The sequence below is a fragment of the Rhea americana genome, unplaced genomic scaffold, assembly GCF_003343005.1.
Source record: "Rhea americana isolate MKP2758 unplaced genomic scaffold, rheAme1 scaffold_486, whole genome shotgun sequence".
Lineage (NCBI taxonomy): Eukaryota > Metazoa > Chordata > Aves > Rheiformes > Rheidae > Rhea > Rhea americana.
This window is the reverse complement of record NW_028186630.1, coordinates 143,287-165,017: the sequence shown is the minus strand read 5'-3', so window position 1 is coordinate 165,017 and position 21,731 is coordinate 143,287. Positions and strand designations below refer to the sequence as shown.

The window sequence follows — 21,731 nt, the reverse complement described above, 5'->3', positions numbered from 1 at the left end:
ATTCTATATATTGTAGTTTAAGATACTCATGAAGAAAGTTCTGCAAGATATAGAAACAGAAAAATGTAGTAGTTGGATGTCTCATTCCATTTAATCATTGATACTTTCAAATTGTTCCTGGGATATTTTCTGGGACCAAATTCTGAGACATGTACAACTCTATGTTATCAGTGAAAGTTTCATGTTCATTGGGATTTAGCCACAGGCTAGAAGTGTAAATGTGAATATATAGATTCCCTATTATATTATATTTCATGACTGCTGCTTATCTAGGCTATTTTACTCAGACTTTTTTTTGTGAATTACAAAAGCTTTTATCCTAATACAAATTTCCAGGCTAGACTGTAAACTCATACAAGCCTAAACCTCTGCAGAATATATCATAATTAAATCAAAATAAGCAACTCTGAAACCAATTAAATATGTCTTCAGCAACACTTGTAGTTATTAAGTAGCTGCTGTAATAAGGATATGTTTGTGTGGATGTAGGTAGTGGTTTGGATTTTCAGTATAAATTGATAGGGATTTTTGGCTACTGTTGCTGTTTAGCTAGAGTTGAAAGTTGATTGCACACTGTAACTAGGCACTATTTCCAGCTATGCTATGTTCTCAGCTCCAATGTTAGAATAATTTCTGTGATTTAATATCAGTACTATTGTATAGCAGCTAGAATGCAGTGCAGCACTTAGAGTACAACCTAGCTCATAGAAACCCTACTTTCACATCAAACCGGAAAAATTTAAAGTGTAAAGACACAAGACCCAAGTATTCTGTCTTACAGTTGTATACAACAGTCTTTTACTTCTGCCAGTGTCTCTTTATGATCACTTGTATTAGGTGATGCACCCAACCATTTAAAACTGAGGCTTCCAAATTAAATTCTGTAAGAAACCTGACTTACAGAATTCTGATCTTCAGATAAAACTTTAAAGAAAGAGCAGAAGTTAAGGACATCACTGCAATGATATTTTCTCTGAAAGTAATACAAATAATATTTAAATTAATCAGATCTTTTCTGCTAAAAAAAATCMCAAGACGGTGCATAGTCCATTGCCTAAGAATACCAAATATACTCAGGAGTTATCCTYACTATGTTCTTTATCTTCCTTTAGGTCTTTAAGAAAGATGCACTTCACAGCAGCTTTGTTTAGGGGTCTGAATTTTGGATGGACAGAGATAAACCCTTCCAGAGAACAATTCAAAGCATGAAAGTATGATGTCTAAAGTTAGATTTTATGGATACTTCTCAATATTTCCACTAAAACTCACTAGATTGACTAAAACTACTATAGAAGTGAAATATGATGTGACTTGTTCAGTGAATAACATTTCAGAACACTGAAGACACCCTTATTACATGTCAAGGTATACTACAAGATATAGTATATGTGAACATTTAGGATTTGTTGGGGCAAAGTCCTGGCTTCATTAGTTCAGCCTGGACATATCTGTATTTTAGGCACTTAAATTTTAGCAGCAAAAGGAAGGAGACGAGAGACTATCCAGTGTTCCTAAATTTAGAGCCCAAGTTCTCTATATAGCTAGTAGAAAGGCATACCTCTGAACAGTCCAAAAGGACAATCTCATTCTCATCTCCCAAGTTAGGTATATAACTCCTTGAATATATGGGGAATCGATAGGAGATACCACCATTCATTTGTTATCAATAATCATACCCTTCTTTGTGAACAGATTTCTGATGGCACAGGAAACTCAAAAAAAAAAAAAAAAAAAAAAAAAAAAAAACAAGTTGGTGTTGTCAATCACCAGTCTTTTCTTGTCCTCCTTTGCAGAAGAATACAGTGGCAGGAAGTGGAAATTGTAGGTTCCAGTGTCTCCTCAGCCTCAAGAGGCTTGAATTCAGAGTTCACTGTCAGGCTGTAGGCCACTGTATGACTGGGCTGTCAATAACCCTTCTCTTGAAGCAGTGCCATTTGCCCAGCCCGAGCATTGCAGAACCAGAAGGAAAGTGGGAACCAGAGGCAGTTATTAGCATGAGGCTGTTCTAGGAAAAAGGTCTCTGTGCTGATTAAGTTATGAAAAAAACAAAGAGTTTGAGCCCTTTTTTAAAATGTGAAACAGAGCTTAGTCTTAACTTTGAAAAACTAACCAGTGCTTTCAAAATGCTAGCCTCAGACCTATAATTTTAAAATAATCATTTTATCAGCTTTCTCTACTTTACTTCTCAAATGCAGCCTCCACTTCTGTATTCTAAATATTCCACTCTCATACTTCAAATGCAGCAAAATTTAAGTGAGGGCACTTTATTCTGTCCTACCTTATGTCTCTCTTGTATATACATTTTTTAAAATTTGTAAATTTGTATCTGGCACATTATCTTAATTCAAGATTTTGGGGTTTTTTGTGCAAGATGAATAATAAAACTATCATAAAGGAAAGATCTGGACCACCATTTGAAAAAGATAACTGCTTTACCTAACTGAATAATAAAAGAAAGAAGGAAAGAAAATACTGTGTTCTTAAAGCTAAAACTTTAAAGTATTGCCATACACCTTGAATAGCATTTTTTGTGTTTGTTTATTTGTTTGGTTTTTTAAATATAATTAAATCGGCAGAATGTAGGTTGTGACACTCCTCCCCAGCCTTGGGTATTTCCAGGTTTTCACTGCAGTACAGGGACATTTCTGGTACTGCTTTCCTGTAAGTGGCTACTCATGTATCTTAGAGGTGACAGTGTCACCTCTGTTGCTGGCCAATATTACAATCACAGATACAGGAAAACCTTGTGAAGAAACTTATCAGGAATGTTTTTCCCAACTTCTTACTAACTGAAGCAATTCTTATAAAGTTTTCCTTCTCCAGTTAAACGTTTTCTTTCAGAGGATAGCTTTTGCTTTTCTCAGAAATCATCTTTCCACAGACACCATTGACCGTGGCAACACACTTTCCCTGGCTCCAGGAAACAATGAATTAATGGTGGGGAAATCATAAATATGCCAGACAGAAATCTACTGTTCTATTCTGTAACTACTCTTCTGATCTTTCTCCTCCCCCGCAAAACATCCGCTATCAAGTGTTGGATACACTGCGTACTTTTGGGGACATGTAAAGAACATACAATGGGCAGCATGCTTAATGATGTAATAAGGCCTACTTACAGATGCTGGTTCTTGTAGGGTTAGGCTTACTACAAATCTTGATCATCCGTTTCAGTGGAAATAGATGATTTTAATTACTCATTATGGTCACATCAGAGACTAGCTTAAAAATCCCGTTTTGTGAAAAACTTACCTAGTCTCAGAAAGAATCAGCCACAATAAAGAATGGTCAGAAAAAAGCCATTAAGTCAAAAATCATGTGGGTATAACTAAAACAACTACATCTCAGAGAAGAGCTATGTCTACAAAGGGAGAAGAAAGATTTCTTCTTTGGAGAAGAAAAAATTTTGGTTCAGCTTTTACAGTCACATGTAAAACTAAAAAGTTGTCATTAGTGCCCTAAGTCAAGTAATCTCCCTCTTTGTCTTCCATTTTTCAAAAACAATTATATCTCACCAGAGTAGTGGTATACACATGCTGATATCTTTAATTAGATACTGTGTATATGGTTACTGTGATCCTTCTATCTCAGCATTGTTTGCTGATTCCATTTCTGCAAGGAATAAAAGGAGCAACAGAACCTCATTTTACTAGACTCCAACTCTCCTTTTTCTGCTTTTTAAATGCATTTTAAAAAGATTACAAGGTTTACTATGATATACAATAAACAGTAGTTAAGTTATTGTATTTTTGATAAGCTTTACTGCTTATACAATGTCCTTAAATACTCCTGAATCTACCTACAAAGTTCAGGAAAAATGACCTCCAAATTCAAGGTATTACAATTCAAACCTACTGTGCATGTAATCTTTTGTCTTCCTCTGTAACACACTGTTCCTAGTATTGTCTGGAGAGTGAAATGCTTAATAATCTGTTTCTTTTTCCTGACATTTCTATAACCTACATCAACATATGACAGTATTCCAAGAACACTGAAGTGTGATATAAAATCAGAGCACTAATACCTGAAAATTTGAAAGAATCTTTTTAATAAGTTGTAGCACTGTTCTTTACCATGTAAGAACAGTAGGAGAATGTGATATTTTAGTCAATATGCTGAAATACAGAACCAAGCTTTAAATGTATTTGAGTGTCAGCAAAGCGCTTTAAACATATGGTCAAATAATTTGCTGAAAAGTGGTATTATATAAGCCTTTGAAATTATGTAGTGTTCAGAGTTTGCTATAGTGGGAGTTGGTTTCCAAACAGATCTTAGTCTGTCAATTTTCTACAGAAAAGTAATCAAGTATACATAAATATATAGTAATTCGTGTTCCTATGTTAGGAGTTCATAATACCAAATGTGACATTGTTTATTTCCACCCCGAATTAGAGAAGTCCAGATGTCATATTGTAAAACTCCAGTTACATGGAATTAAAGCTGAAGTAGTGAATGCTACTAAAAAAAGTGAGAAGGTGGTCAGTACTGTACAGAACAGGTAGACCGTGTGATAATAATAGAAAGTTTACTGATTACGCAGAAAAAGGAAAAGAAATAGAATAGTTCATTAAATGCATATGTATGCCAAACTATAAAATACTTAAGATTTAAGGAAGGAAGATAGAAAGAAGATTATTTATCTCTGTTTTTAATCTCAAAATTAGCATAGTATCACAACAAAAGAGAAGTTAGAAGTAAGGGTATGAAACAAGATGTCATACTAATTGGAAAAATGCRTGTGAGTGGAAAAATAATTGAAGGCCTTCATTACACAGAAGAAAAACTAGAAATCACCGCTTCCAGTGACATACCTTTTAAATTTAATTTAATTTAATTTTTTTAATCAATTTTATTAATCAGATGTATTCAGATACATCTGGTTAGGGTTGAATCTGAAAAGAAGACTGTTGTAAGTACTCTAGGTTGCAGAGCATCCATATTCTCTACTCAGAAAGGTCTGGGCTACTAGCTAATGGTAGATTAAGTGGCTCGCCTTCTTGCAAATCCTTGTGGCCTTGATGTGCAGCAGTACTTTTTGTTCTAGTGGGTGTTCTGCCTAGATGACTAAGTAATAGAGTAGGGGCAAGGAAGCTATTTGGGATAGGTCTGTAAGGATTTACACCATTCTGGGAGAAGTCTTTTCTGGAGATACCTATTGGCTTTCAGTCTCCTTTGTATGCTGGAGTTTTTAGACTGGCAAAAAGAGGATCTAAGTCCTGTGGTTTACACAGTCACTAGAATTCAGCATGTACTTCATCTTGTACTCGCTAATCAGCATAACTGATATGAATTATCAAGACCAAGTAGATGTCCTGGTAATGTCACTGTGTCTTGTCATTGTTTTGCCTTCAATAAGGTAAAAAGGAGTGCATGAGGTTCATTGGCAACTGATGATGTCCTTAGAGCAAGACTAGTATCTCCAATGACCACTCTAAGTTCCATTAGCAGTCTTTAGTCAGAGCACTGAAGCTCTACTAAAATGCCCCAAATTGCTTGGAGTCAATTGCTTTTCAATTCTTTTTTTTTTTTTTTTCCTTTCCTTTCTTTCTTTCTCATGCTTGTGTTCAGTAGCACTCTCGTCCATTCCAAGGCATTTTCATACTTTCAGTTTTCAGTCAGTTACACTTGGCTGTGATGCAAGCATTCGGAGGCAGGCTTTGTACACAAAGAAAGAATAAGAATTTGGGATGAGATGGAGAGACAGAAAGAGAAAGAGAAGGAAAGGATAGACATATCCACAGGCAAAGCCCAGCTGCCCACTGCAGCATATGAATCTGGACTTTGTGTTCTTTTCAATCAGATATTCTGAGACAGGTACTTTCATGCTAATAGATAATACAGACTTTATCTTCCTTAAGCAGTACCTTAAAATGTGACCATTCAGCTTTACATGCATCCAGATTTGCAGAAGCACTTAGGGTATCTCTGCTACTATTTTTCTTGTTTAAGAGTAACGAACACTTGAAATTTAGTTCTGTATCTTGTAGCAATATGGTAGGCAGATTTTTTGTTCTTTTTTCCTATTTTTTCACAGTCATATCTATACCCCACAAAGAACAACTAGGTGAAGTAGAACTCCATGGTCCACATCAAGCCTTCCCTTAGAAAATTCTGAGCCTGCACAAGGTGAAGATTGCAAGGTAGTGTGAGTGGAGAGATGCATCTTGCAAACCTGCACATCAAACAGAGATTGCAGTATGGAGGAAAGAGCAAAAGTCAAATGTTAGGGCTATAGGAAGAGCTTCCTAGGTGTGCAGTCTAGGCAGTTTGCTACAACTCTAAAAGTCACTGAGTTGTCTGAGAGCATTTCTGGAAGTAGGGATTTGCCTATGAATTTTTTGTCTATTTATTTATTTGCTTATTTCTGTTTTGTCTTCCCTTGTTTCTTTAAGTTTTTTCTATTTAAAAAGTTAAATATTCTAAAAAAAATCATTCTTTGGAATTTAAAAAACTTTTGACCATATTTGGAGTAACTAACTAAAACAAAAAGATCTAGGCAGAGCCACTTTAAAGATGCAGCTGACTTTATATACTATGGACAATAGTCAATTGAACTAGTCCCTGGGACTAACCTTAGTACTTGCTTAGTCATGGAAGATATCCTTTATATTACTCATCAGACTTTGCCAGATTTTTTGTTACTTTGGACTTTTTTATTTGCTTTCTTCTTTTCCTCAAATGTTTATTTTTGGCTAGATTTTAAAAAAAACAGATCGCTCAACTGCTGCTGACCTACAAAGGGATTTAGACTTCTAATCCATTTCTTTGTTTTCAGAAAACATAGCCTTTGTTTCTATTTTTAGTCTCATCTTTCTCATTTTGCTTGTATGCTTTAGTTTATTTCCTATTTAATTGTCTAGCTGTCAATTTTAATCTGCCTTTTCTGTATAATCATTTCCATAATTGTCCTTACTGTCATTCAGTCTGAGATTGATGCATATTAAATTCTATTAAATTCTGTCACTGAGTCTGACAAGAGCCTGATCAGCTGCTATTTTAGTAAATGGCACTTTCTTGTAAAAAAAAAATGTAGAGAAAAAAGTTACAAACCTAGATAGATTCTTACAATAAATATGTTTCATATACTTGAGAAAATACACCATAGCCTTCCCACAGATTTATTTAGTACATTTTGCCTCTTTTTCAGCAGGACAATGGATTTCGAAGCCCCCTTACAGAATCATGAACAATTATAATATCTTTTACACTACTTGTGGGTTAACTCTGAAAAATGGTCTGAAATATATTAACAAACTACAGGACTACAGGAAATCTCACAGCATGTGAAGAACTACTGTGCTTCATCTGTGTGAAAATTGCAGGATTCAGTTCTCTAATGTTATTTGCCACTTATTTTTTCTGAGAACTTTGCTCATACCACACAAATACTAAAGAATGTGTTAAAAGACCTAATCATGTGTCATAAAATGCTTGATATAAATGTGTAGCATATAATTCAGATAGATGAACTCGTCGTTTGGGGCCTGCCTCTGCTCACAATGGGAATTTTGCAGTTGCTGATAGAAGTAGGATCAAGCCCCTAATGAAAACATATTAAGATGACACACTTTTATTCATTCTAATTATCCTTTATATTCCCAGTTTGCCAAGACCAGTAGAACGTGCTTAATTAATGTGTCCATGAGTAGTCCACAGAAATCGATACAATTGTCTACTTAAAGATAATTGTACTCTCCAGGGCTAAACCCACAGCAGGGTTTATTCATGCATTTGTCACTTTAAGTGCCTAAGTCTAATACTAAGATGTCACCAACCTGCTGAGAACTTCTGTTCAACTGCAGCCTAATAACCCTGAAGACACCACAACTTCCAACCATGTGCATGTACAAAACAAGTTAATTATTGATATTGCCAAAATGAATCAGACTGAATCTCATTAACTAAGCTGGAGAATGTTGGAGATGTCAAGCTCTATATACAAAAGATTTAAAAGTTCCATATAAAGAAAACATTAAAATGGTCTTAAAGCAGACAAAATGATGCTTTCAAGAGTCTTAAATTTGAATGGTTTATCTGCAGGAGCATCTAAACATCCTGCTAATTTTCAGGAAAAGTTATTATATCTTAAAGAACCAAAATATTTCACTACTCCATTCAATAATTACTATTTAAAAAAAAGAAGTCATCTGACTTGTCTATAAGAAGTGTGTAGCTTTTGATCCAACACATACTGAAATTCTTCTTGCTGATATTCGACATCTTTTATTCTTCATTCTAATTCTTTACACTCTTCTTTTTGCTTGTTTACTGTTGGCAAACCAGATGAATATAGCAAGTTTGAAGTTGCACCACAAAAAAGAGTGTGTGTTGCATATGCTATTCAGAGAGTTGTTTTATTTTTTTTTTTCTTTCATAACTTAACAGAGGACTAAAATGCACCACTTTCTTGATTGACTGCGTTTGAAGATTTGTCATTGCTTCCTTGGGCTTAATACTTTCCCAGGCATTCTTTTCCAGTTCATGACTGCATGGTCTTCTGAGTGCACACGCAGTGGTGGTCAAATCACTTTTTTTCTTGTGATGGGAAAATAGTAGAACTTTTTAAAAGTAAAATTTTACCATTTTATCAATTGAGTCAATTTTCCAAGATATTTTGTTAATTATTTTATATAGTTTAATAGTAGCTGTAATTCTATTTAAAATAAATTCAGACAATATAACTGTTTATCCTGAAGTGTACCACTACCTAAAAGAGTATTTTTGTTCRCTTACTACATTGTTAGAGTATATAAACAAGAAGGGATCATAGTTTCTTTTGGACAACTTTTATGAAACACCTACTATTATTCTGAGTTTATTATGCATGTTTCTGATGTTTTCTCCACTTGCTAATTTCCCTTTACTAATTCATTGTTCACTATTAAATGGCTTATTTTATTASTATTGAATTGCAATATCAAATAACTTTGTAGAGCTTTTACATGGGTAAATAAATATATAACACTTCAAGATTATGATAAGAAGATGACAGGAAAAATGTGTATGGATTTATGTGAAGGTAACTAATTGTAGAATTTGTGCTTTGTAATATAGACTAGCCAGCTAATGCTCAAGGTTGAGAGGAAATATGATTCAGATGGAAGTAACATTATAAATGGCTTTTCAGCTATCAGTGTTTAGAATATTATGGAAGAATAACCTTTCTAAAAAAAATATAAGATCTTTAGCACCTTTTGAGGGGCTTTTTGCTGGAAATGAATGCGGAAAGAGCCCACCTTAAAGTTTATACCCCTACAGGATGTCAGCCTCTTGTTTGTAAACAGAGTGTCTCCACAATTCTAAAGTCAGGAGTATTTAAATCTTACAATGTTTATTTCAACATTAATATTAGAGAAATGGTGGAGTTTTTGTTTGTTCTGTTCCAAATTACTGTCTGGAAAATGAAATAGAATGGTCTAGTTCTTTGTGGAGACATTTTCATTGCTGGTAGTCATTGAGCTCTCCGCTGAATAAATGGCTTATAACTATTTCAGCTACTGTGAGTAATAAACTTGTTAATAGCTTCTATTAAGTAATTTATAAAAAAGCACAAAGTCTAGTAATGGGTATTGGTATAATATTTTTAAAACTAGGCCTCAAAATAAAATAGTGTAGGAAATTAAAGGAAAAGTAAACATAGAAACAGCATTTTAACATCTGTATAGACATATTTTGTTGTTGTATATCAAACAGTRATATCTCCTTTGACATTTATGAGTTGTTCTTGAGTGGTAGAAAACAGGTACTTTGGAAGATATATTAAATTAGTCCAAACATCTCAATCAATAAAATAAGTAACTAAGAAATATAAACAGACAATTCAAGGTATATCCTAAAATGCAGTGAAGRTGTGAGGGATTTTGTAATGACATAACTTTTAAATAGAAAGATAAACAGTAACTATTTCTGCAAGTTACCTTTCTATAGGAATGTTTTTAAGTTTTGTGTCTGATTTAGAGTAGGGATTTGAATCTATGTCTCCCACCTTTTAAGGAGGTACTTTTCCTACTCATTTGGTAGTTATTGGGAGAAGGGTGATCCTTCTCTGTCTCTTCAGTTGAAATATATAATTAACAATTTTTGACATGAGAGAATTACCAATAGCATCATGGTGATGGAATTCAGTACAGGCTTAAGACATGTCTCCAGTTATTGATGTTATTTTTTTATATTCTTTCAAAGTAGAGGCCTAGGTAACGTTTAAGAATATGTTTTTTTTTTTTTTTTTGTGGAAGTCCTATGTGCCCTATGTATTAGTTTCTATATGTGTCTCTGGCTTTTGATTGTTGAGTGTTTTGAGTGTTTAAATTTTTTTATTTTGCTTGAATACATTAATGAATTATAGCAGATAAGTTCATCAATTTCTTCAGTACTAAAAATTTACCTTCATTTTAGATTTATCCTCTTAGTAAAAGAGATCACATTTTGATAAAATCTCATGATATCTTTGAGCCATTGGGTTTCCAATGTAGTTAATAATTACATTAAAATGTGTACAACCTAAAACAGAAATACTTTTTGAACCGAACAAGATAAAAATATTTTTTTGAATAGCCAGGTATAAGCATATTACGAGCATAATTGAATTTATTACTATTCCCAAGAGGCAATTACTGTTTCAGTGAGAACAAACCAGTATCTCTTTAGAGACACAAAAATACCATGTATCTGTTTGCCAAATGTACCACTAAACTGTACACAAAAGAGCTGAATGTTTATTAATAGCATCAAAAAGATTGAATGCTAAGTATGGCTATCACAGCTCAGCTGATGTGAAGTTAAAGTGTTTTTTTTTTTTTTTTTTAACTTTCAATTCCTCATTTACCAATGCCACAAGGAGAAACTGCTCCACTTACGTGGTCTGAGTTAAATCAGAACTGGTACTGATTTTGTAAGCAGCAATCTGTGAAAAATAGGTTCAAGGTCTATAAGGTGTGTATATATGTGTCTACATATATAAATATATATGAATGATGTGAGTGTATATATATACATAAAATATATATATATGGGGAGTGTGTGTGTATATATATATATATACACACATGGCTTTATATACCTTTTTTTTATATATGGTGTGTATATATATATATTCTATATTGTGTGTGTGTATATATACATATACATATAAGATATATAATCCTTTATCTCCAGATGTCTATGGTGATTCCCTGGTTGCTGTTTAACCCAGCCAATGGTTGTCTCCCTCTGTAGTSTTACCAGTTTTGGGGCACATGCCCTCTCAGGCAGTCTTAAAAGTCTATTTGCACATGTTGTTTAACACTCACATTCCTATCTTATCAGCTGCTCTAATTCAGGATATGCTGCCAAGGGGAGGAGGTATGTGTGTGAATTTCCCCATAACCAATATGACTTTTGATCAGTCATGCAGGCATAAGCTGCCAGAAGACCCCATACAAGATAAAGTGTATTGAGCTCATATAAACTGCATATACAGCTCATATAAAATCTTTAAATGATTGATCTCCAATTACTGTGCGTAGAGAGCCAAAATGTGGGCAAAGGCTATGGAGACTGATAGGCAACAAGAATAGAGTATAATGTTAGAATAAGAATACAGGGAGAGTTTTTCATGGTTTAGCTTGATGATGATCAGATCTTTGTTTATGCTAGATATGTGAATGCAAATTGGTAAAAGCAATTATTTCAACCCTCTGTCACTAGATTGGATAAGTAAGTCATCTTTTCCATCCTCCTTCCATCTTTCTTCCCATCTGTAACATGTGATTCTATATCCTCAATTCTTTTCTAACTTTTCCAACCAGTAGCCCCTCCCTCACCTTTAATCTCACCTGCCTCTCCAGTCACTGTCTTACTTTCCTCTTTCTTTTTGTCGTACACTCTCTGAGTACGCTGGATACAACATCTGTTTTGATTCCTCTCCTTCAGTCTGTTTTTATTCTTTCTGATTCATAGTGCTTTATCTCTGCGAATTTTCGAATATCTCTTCTTTGCCAAGTCCCAAGGTAGGACCATTCTGTACATCCATTCAGCACTATTGATCATAAAGACTTTTTTTTAAGGCACTGTAGTCATCTTATGTCTCTTATTACTTTATCAATATCTTTTGTGTGAATCCATTTCTTTTTTTCTCCTCCTTGATATCCAATGCTTTCTAAAAATCACAATTTCTATTGCACAGAAAATTTGGGGAAAAAAATCAGTTTTTGAGCACAACAGTTGAAACGCAGGAGATCTCTGAAAAGGCAAAAACTTAACATAGGCCTAGAAGTGCGACATTTATGTTATTCCTAGTATTTAACTTAGACTACCAAGTTCTACATCCTACATCGCACCTAGATTGTCATATGCGTGTTCCAGTATGCATCTTTATGCAGATATCAATATGCATGTATGCATAAAGGACATCACAAATTAAGAATCCCAGACTATCCAGAAATCAGATGTGAAACCAGGCCAGTTTCCAATAAAAAATCTGATTCTAGTTCATCAAAACATTATTTTCTAAATCCTTTTTCTAAATGTCCTGGTTCCCACAAATCAGAAACATTCAGTCAGAAAACAGCTTTATTGGACAACAATGTATGGTTAGCATGGCCAGCCAGAACAAAGCCTACTTTACCCTTTTCTAGGCTGCCTTCCCCTCTCTTAGCCATTGTGTCTCCCCCAGTTTTTCCATCTGCACTGTCCAATGCATTTTATTTTTACTTCTTTGTTCATATTTATGCAATATGCCTTTTTGACAGCTGGACCAGGTGGACTCTCTAGAGTGAGGAGGAAATTGTTTCCCCCTCCTCATTGTACCTCCCGCTGTGCCTCTCCCATGGTTTTCTGCTTGCTTCTCTGTGGTCTGTGGTCCCTCTTTGGGAAAGAGAAGAGTTTGTTTGTGGTAGAAAAACTTTCAAACAGCCAGGTCTCAAGGGTCACAGAAAGAGATACTTCCAAGGAACTTGAGGGGGCTGTGCAGAGCTTGCTACAACTCTGAATGTCACTGACTTGGCTGAAAACCAAGACCTACCTGCAAGGATGCTGCATAAAAAATGGGAATTGCATAAAAAGCTGTTGTAACTTGTGTTCTTTCCTCTCTCATCACTTTGAGTTTTCTCTATTACAAAGGAAATCTTTCGAATTTTTATTCTAAAAGAAACTTAGGGGGGTTTTTAGTTTAAATGTCATTTAGTTTTCTATCTCACTATAAAGAAAGTGTTTACATGGCTTTATTTCAAAACTGTAGCCAATTTAGGGTACCATCACTCCACCATTCTGTGTGTTCTCACCATCTCCTTTTCTCTTAGACTCAAGTTCCACATGTTCTCTTTGATTCAGCTCTTCCATCTTGACTACTTTCCTGTCATTCCACTTTTACCTATATGGTAATTTTAAGGTCATTTTTTCTTATCTTACTAGGATGCTCAGGGCTTATTAGTTCCTTACTGATGTATACCTCAATACAATTTCCTCTTATTTAGCCTGAATAACATCTCTACTTACCTATTTACTTCAGTTCAAAATGTTGCTGTAATGTTGCTCCCTGGCAATTTTTTCTGGTCTCAATTTTTTGTCTTGATCCACTATTCCTTCCTCTGCCTGTGTATAACACAATAGAAGTGAAAAAAATAGACTATATTGTAACAAATTTGTGTTTGCATATGTGGAAGAGTTGTGAATTCAGCATTCAGATTTGCTATATTTGGAGAAGGAGTGGAAGGAGAGAAGAAAAGCAAGAAAATAGTGAAGAGGACAAATTTGAAATGTCAACATTTTTTTGAATTTGTTTTAACTTATTCTAAGTTTGTTTTCAACTGTTGTGGGAAAAAAATGGCATTGTGACTGAAATAAAGATATGCATGTTATCATCTAGTGAAAATTAAATATCTTTGTCTTTTTTTATATGTATATATTTTTAGGTTCGAACATGGATTCTTACAGTGGGATACACAACTGCATTTGGTGCAATGTTTGCAAAAACGTGGAGAGTTCATGCAATTTTCAAAAACGTAAAAATGAAGAAAAAGGTGAGGGAAAGTAAACTCTTTTCTCATTCCATTCTTAAAGTCATTTTCTAATTGTCTTCCTACATTTTTCTGGATAGCCATACTTTTGCTGACTCTGTTCACATGTCACATTTAAATATCATGAATAGTTTGAGACTGTGGCTTTCTTGATCTACATTTTGACTCCTTTATAATCTCTGAGAGGTAGGATCAAGCAGCAGCTTTTCGTTCTGTATAAAGAAAGTAGGTGGACAGTGAATACAATTATAGACTTTCAAAGTAAATTCAGTTTCTAATTCTTATTTAACATGCTGTTTCCACATCACTAGCTGTTATGAAAGCTTTTCTGGATATCTCTGTCTAGCGTAGAGGTGTTGCACACAAGTTTTTCATGGACTGCTGGAAGGAGACAAGAGAAAATTGCTGCTTATGCACCTTTCTTTTTCTAATTTTGATGGAGGTTGGATAAGCATGCATTAAGAATGAGGCACTGAGGTACAAGGAATTTTTGGTACGTAACATTTTCTGTAAACAATTAGACTAGGCTTAGCAATAGTAGAGGATTTCATCTTCATATTGTTCTTTTGATATTTTTCCAGTGCAGCTTCTTTCTGCATATGAAGTGTCTTTGATTAGATAGTTTTATTTAAAAATGGGACTGGTGATTAGAAGTCATTTTGACAGAGAAATCATTAAGAAAAATGTACATGAAACACAAGAACAAAGATATTATTATAAAATGAAAAGTAGTGCCAAATACAGTTTGTATGTGCAGCTGAAATATATATAAGCGATAAGGGTGCATTTACATCCAAAGTAAGGAGAACAATTTTTCCAAAAAACTCTTCAGTTGCTTTTCTCCCTCAGCCCCATGCATGATCATGGAAGACCTGAATTTTTTTTTATTAGAGCTGTATTATTTCTRCAGTTAGAGCACTTAGATAGTTGTTGTATCCACAAGACATACCTTTCCCTAAAAAGATTTGGGCCAAATATCATTCAATATCTAAAATAATGAAGAGGGAAAAAAAGGTATCTTAAAATTAACTAAAATTGCAAGTAATGTCTGTATCAGAATCAGGATACAATGGATGGATGGAAGTGGAGAAGCAGGAAATCACTCCCTTTGTGTATGGAAGTCTTTGTCTATGAAAGGGCTACCATCTRAAAAATTACAATTTAAATTGAAAGCTTGCTTTCAGCTATATTGACAAATCCTTTTAAGTTAGTGAAGTTGCACAACATACTGCCGGTGTGAAAAATAACAGCAAAAAATCTTTCCTATATTGAGAATTTTATCATTTCCACAATATAGGCTATTTCCAGCTATAAATGCTGGATTGTTTTTAAGATTTTGCTTTATCTTTTTTTATAAAACATTTCATTTTAGAGCTCCAAATTGCTACTCAGCATTAATATTCATTGTCTATTAATTGAACAACTTCCTCAAATTCTGTATAGTACATATTCCTCAAGAAGTCCATCTCTTTCCATGTGAACAATAAAGTGACCTTTGAATTAAAAGTAGCAGAATCTGTAACAAATAATGTAATTAAATTGCAATTTTTTATTCAGAATTGTGTGTTTAAGAAATATTTAAGATTAGTTAAAAAGCAGCTGTGTGATAGAAGAGAGATAAACATTCAGACATCTAGATGCTAACCAAGAAATTCCTTCACTTTGAATGATATTGGAAACATTAAAGGTATTAGAGTATCTTATTCAATATACTGGGAGTAAGTGAATCATGCTTTTTTTTTTCTGTAAACTTGAAAAAATGGATATTTCACAGAATAATCCTGGTCTGCCTTATTTGGATATCCCATTTCAGAATACAAGTGCGAAGCATAGAACAAATTTCCGGAAAAGAAAAATCAGCTATGCACAGTGAATGTTTACTTGTAGTGCATTTTCTGTCTTTGGTCCACCAGGACATATAAAACTGTATTTAAGAGCTGATTCAAAAACATGATATATTTACTTATGTCTTACCAGAAAAACATTTCCATTTTCCATAGATTTAGTATACAGACAAAGCATTTTACATGTATGGAAGCCTAGACAATGCAAATTCTCACAAACAGTCTCTCAGTTGGCAAATAAAGAAGGGAAAAACTGCATTTAAAAAACATATTAATGCTTCTTGAATTAGCTATGTCATGTCAGAGCAGATTTGCATTTCAGTACAAGGAGTACAATGTGACAAAAAGATTTAAATAACTTGGCTATAATTCACCTCTGGTCAGTTAAGTTTCTACCTGCATATAGGTATGTCAGTAAAATCTTACTTTTAGGTGCACCACTTTTGCCTGCCATCCTAGATATTTCATTAGGAAAATTTCCAAACAGTGAAATTTATCAGTGTAAAAGAATCTCTGTATGGTTTTTGAACCTATTGTTTCATTCATTTAAGGGCAAGGGGCTTAAAATAACAGAGAAAAGAATAAAATGAGCAAAGCTATTTATCTTCATCAGATAGGACAAGTTTTCTCCCAAACTTTTGGTGAATGCATATTGTCATGTGTTTGTAAAAGATGAATCAATTTCTATCTCATTGTGAGAATATAAGTAGAATCGTAGATAATACAGTATAGCTCTATTTTAGTGCAGTGGAGAGTGGAACTAAATGGCTTAGGATGTCTTGATTTAGGTGAAGATATTTGTTAATTTTGTTTATACAACTCAGCTTTCTCCTTTGCACTCCTTTGTTATTGGAAAAAATAAACCAGGAAATTCAGAATACATTTTTGCTGCCAAGCTGCTAGCTGACAAATATTGCAACTTTCCCAGAGCCCAGTTATCATCTTTGATCTTTATTGGGCTCAAAGGAAGCAAATTAAAAATGTATTAATTTTAGCTGGATTTGAAACAGAGGATTGAAGTGGAATCAATTTTTGTCAGAAAGAAATGACAAAATAAGTAGGGAGAAATAAATTATTTTTAAGTTTTAAAGAGATTAGTAAAGATAATGGAAAATTGAATAGAATTAGTAATAAAAATAATCATAACATTTAAAATTGAAGTGCAAATCTGTTTCTGATAAGTCCCCTTTGTGTTGCTTGGGACTGGTAGATATTCTGCCCAGAAAGAGGTGGGCAACATTCCTGTTTCCCTCACCAGTAGGAGAGGACTGGCAGTGGATAGGAGGTGAGAAGAGAGTATCAGTGGCAGGAGACCATGTGGTGTCCTACTGAAGCTTTAGCTGAAGAATTCTTTGAAGAAGCTGCTACTTCTGGTGAAGCTTGGAAGGTTGTAAAGTTGTCTGTTTTTGAGGGAAACTACACTTTCCACAGAGTAACAGACCTTAAGGGCTTTAAAAGCAGTACTGCATAGTATCTGCTCTTGTACAACTCCAGTATCTCAAATACAGTCCTTTCACTTTTGCCAAAAAACAGAAAAATAACCAAATCAAAGCAGTAATTTTTAAAGGCTCCATAAGCTTTATATATTCTGCTCCTACAAAGACAAGGATTTGTAGATAAATACAATAAAGCTTTATGATATAGGTCTCAGTGTTACTGCAATTCGTATTTGAAAGTACAGTATTTCTCTGTTGAGAAAAACTTGTGAACTTGTCTTATGCATATCATAGCACATTCTAACTTTGTCCTTTTGTACTTAGTGYTTTATGTGTGGTAACCAGGGAGGGATGTTTTGTATTTAATTTTCACTGAGAATATTGTAAGGGAAAAAAAGGAAAACAATGAAAACTGTGTGGGAAATGTAACTGTTTTTAAATGGTGCTATAGCAGTAATTTCTATGCATTATGAGAATAACAAATAACAGAGAAATAAGGAACATATTGCTATACAGTATGAGGAAATTTATTCCTGAATAGCTTGAAATTGGATTGTAAATGCAATCAAATGCATTGATCAACCCAGCTATTTGGTAATGTGTAGTATACTTTTCTAGTTAAATTCGTACTTCATACTAAAGTCTACATTTTTTTATGTTATCTCAAACAAAATCAGAATATTTATTTCAGACCATTCAAACCCTTTGTGCACATTTTTCCTAAAGATTGGAATCCTTTGTAGCACTACAGATGAGAATTCACATCCCTTGTAGAAAATTTTCCACACTCAGGGCCAAGGCAATCCTGAGCTCAGCAGATGGATTCCTCTCAAAGGTGAATTTGACCTACTAGGTAGGTGGGATATGGAGCCCTCCAAAGACAGCATATCTAGCTCTGCTTATAGTAGTGTACAGAAGTTAACACAATAGTGTTAACATTGTGATAGTGTCCATTTGTAAATCTGTTCTCTGAAACATTTTTAGCAAGAATAATTTGATCCTAAAAGTGTCGAGTCACATTTCTTCGGTGCAGTTTTGATTTTTTTAAAAGCTACAATGTTTTTCATTTTTGTCCTTGAAAAAGAGCTTTCTGAAACTAATAACATTATATTTTTCTCTGTGCTCCATATGTTTGAATTGACAATGTTAGTAAAATCGTCATCTCTACGATTCACTTATGTATTATAGCATTACTGAGGTTTAGGTTTTCGAAGATGAGAAAATTTATGGGTTTTTAAACTATCACTCAGATCTTCTCCTTCTATAATCTCTATGAAATTTGTGTCTTCTGCCAACTTCCTTCAAAAAAAAAAAAAAATGGAGGGAGTGTTTGCTCCCCTGTGTTTTGTATGAAAGGGAAAAGGAGTAAGGTATCTTTTAGTTGCCTAGCTTCTGCTGGCAGCAAGGTGCAGAGTGAAAACATCCTCTGCAGTGATTGAGAGGATGAGTCTGCTCAAACATGCTCCACAATTATTCTGAACAAGAGTCAACAAGGAAAAGTTATAAAAATGAGTGCTTTAACAAGCTAATGAGTGTACCTATTTAGTCCTCAAAACAAGCTTTCTGCTCGTATCCAACTGTTGATCATTATCAGTAGCACCATACACTCCATTAGCATGAAAAGCAGTAGAAATCRTAGAGCTCTCAGGCTGCTGTGGTTACAGTAGGTCATCACAGAAAACAACTTTATTTTGKATTTTTTAATTTATGACTAGATATAAAAATCTTTCATCAAATTAATTAAAGAGCCTCTAAGAAGGTAAAATGTCTTAAACTTAACTTTTTACTACCAGTGATTTGTTAGTCAAAAAAGCTTGCCACTGTAATGCTCTATGAACTGTTAGCACTTACTCATTAAAACAATGTTACTGCAGTGCGAAAAGTGTTCCCTATAGCAATCACAGAACCTCTTATAGGAAATACCTGTAACAACTGTTGAAAAGATGTTGTGGAGTTATTGGGAACAAGTATAAAACATGTTTTCAATAGTCCTTTTTTAATTCCATTAAACATCAGAAATTAAGAATGTATTGCTGAATAGTTCTCTAAAATAGTAATGGTTTTCATAACACAAAGACAGTTCTCTTTTGGTCTATGCAAGGAAAAGTTGACCAATTTACTGCATCAGCATCTTCATTGCACCACTCCACCTGTGCTGCCATGCTAAATGCAGAGAAGCCATGCTAAAGTGTCTGTTAATCACTTCAGGAGAAATGAAAGGTGACTGGGCAGTTCATGGAATGAAGAGAATATACTGAAGGCAAGTTTAGGAGTGATTATATGATACCCTTTTCTGGCCTTGTAGACTTTACCATTTTTTCCTACAAGCTTATTTTTTCCCCTTTCCTCTGCAGTTCAGAGGAACAACTCTTATCAGCATGATTCTGCTCTGTCCACAGGGAAAGGTATTCAGTTTCAGATTTGCTAGGTCTTCTGTAATGGCTGTCAGTGCTATTCATTTCATGGAATAAGATCAAGGCAGCTAGCTGCACAGAAGGATTCTATAGAGAGGTGCCCTCTCTACAGATTCTTTTGCAAGAGCATGGGGAAGGAACAACTAGGGAAAAAAAAGTTATTAAATTGTATTAAGATTCATCCAGCTAGTGTTAAGCTGGAGATTCTATGTAGGACAAACAGGAATTATCTTCTTAAATAGAAAAAATATGTATACATTTTCATGGAATGCATTATGATAAAGAAAATATATATTTTTATCGAAAATTATAAACAGCCCCAGCCTTGATATATTTGTTTGAAGGTAGTGAATGAAAAAAAACTCAAGAATTAGCTAATAGGTCTTTGTTTAAATTTAAAGAAACTTTATCCTGACAAAGGAAGAGGAAGTCACTGGTAGCAAAGAAAATCAAAAAAAAAAAAAAAAAAAAAAAAAAGACAAGAGGAAATGAAATACATGCTGGAAAGCTATTTCTGGAATGCAGAAAGTACAACGCTAATGTTACATTAGCTTTGTATTAAAAGAAGAGGGTAGATTTTCATGTACAAGAGTCTCTTTCCCTGATTTAGAATATAGTTCTCCTCTCAGGTCCATATCATATATGGAAAAGGTTACATTTGCAAAGACAGTTTCTAATAAGGTAAGAAATAACAGGAAAAAGTCTGCCTTACCATAACCACACTAGGCAAATCAAATGATTTTTTTGGTGCACTCTGACAAATTACCTGTCAATATCATACGTTGTTTGAGGGTAGGATCTTGTAGAGCACRATGGATATGCTTTAGAAAAGAACCAAAAAAATACAGCTCTGTGAAAAAATATTGAAATGTACATTTTAAATAGTCACAGCATGTAGTACGGCCTGTAGTTGTTGTAGAAAATTTCATGGTGTTTCATGAGCAGAAACCTCAACCCAGAGCTTTAGATGCATTTTATGTAATCTGTGATCAGACCACAGACTCTTTGGAAGACAAGGACTTTGATCTTGAACTTGTCTTGATGTTCACTAAGCCACGAGTTTTGGGAATAGAGGGAAAGCTTGATTTGCTCACACAGTGATGCTGTTGAAGACAAACTGATCTACCAGTTTCTGTTATGAGTGAAWTTTTTCTCAGGACAGGTAGCTTCTTCTCCAGATAAAGTCCAGACTGATAGCAATGGCATTTATAACAGTAGGCAGATCTGCCAGGATAAGACGGATTCACCTATCCAATTACAGATGGTACAAAATATTATTCACAGATGCTGCTGTATGATAGCTTGACTTCAGCAAGGAATCAGGCATGCCTGTGAAAATGTTTTTTATTAACTAATGTGCCTTTCTTCCAAAGCTGACTTACTGGAAGGAAGGTGAAAATGGTACAAAAAACAACAACAAAAACAACAACAACAACAAAAAAAAACCCTCTCTTCCTCTGAATGAAGAACTGCATATTTTATCACAAGCTGCCCCAGTTGCTTATGACAATCTTCTGTCAGACAGAAAAAAAAATTGTTGGATTCACAAAATCTGAGTCAAGACTCCTTCGGTACATCTGGTGTTTCTTAAGGAATGAATGTACTGAACTTAAAAGAGTGCTGGTGGGTGGGAATAATGGCTACAGAGAGGGAAAGATAGGCTTCCTGAGGGTGGAGTGGGGAGATCAGCAAAACTTTTGGAAATGCTGATGATGATGTGCCAATGGTATTTTTCAGAGTCAATTTATGTTAAGACAAAACTGCTAATCATTGGCATTTAAATGTGCTTGGGAAAATGAAGCACTAACATAGATCAGCATCTGTTTTTACTCCCCAGCATTTCTCTGACACAGATCTTTTTTTCTGCCGTCCAGAATAATTTAACTGAGGTAGATGTAGCATGGAAAGGCAGAAAACTGTTTATTTTCTTTTAAATTGAGGGCAACCCTCACATAACATGTGAGACAAATTGGATTACTTATTTTCTCCCAATAAAAATAACATTATTAGAATTCTGTGCTGTCAGGAGCACTGACCGAGCCA

The 21,731-nt window shown here is 34.3% G+C and overlaps 1 protein-coding gene across 1 annotated transcript in view; it reads left to right on the top strand.

Moving 5' to 3' along the window:
* GABBR2 (gamma-aminobutyric acid type B receptor subunit 2) overlaps window positions 1-21,731 on the top strand; it is a 202,375-nt gene that overhangs the window by 49,152 nt on the left and 131,492 nt on the right. The window contains exon 6 of the mRNA XM_085317035.1: window positions 13,890-13,997. Coding sequence (XP_085173161.1) covers window positions 13,890-13,997 — 108 coding nt within the window. The remainder of the gene's footprint in view (window positions 1-13,889; window positions 13,998-21,731) is intronic.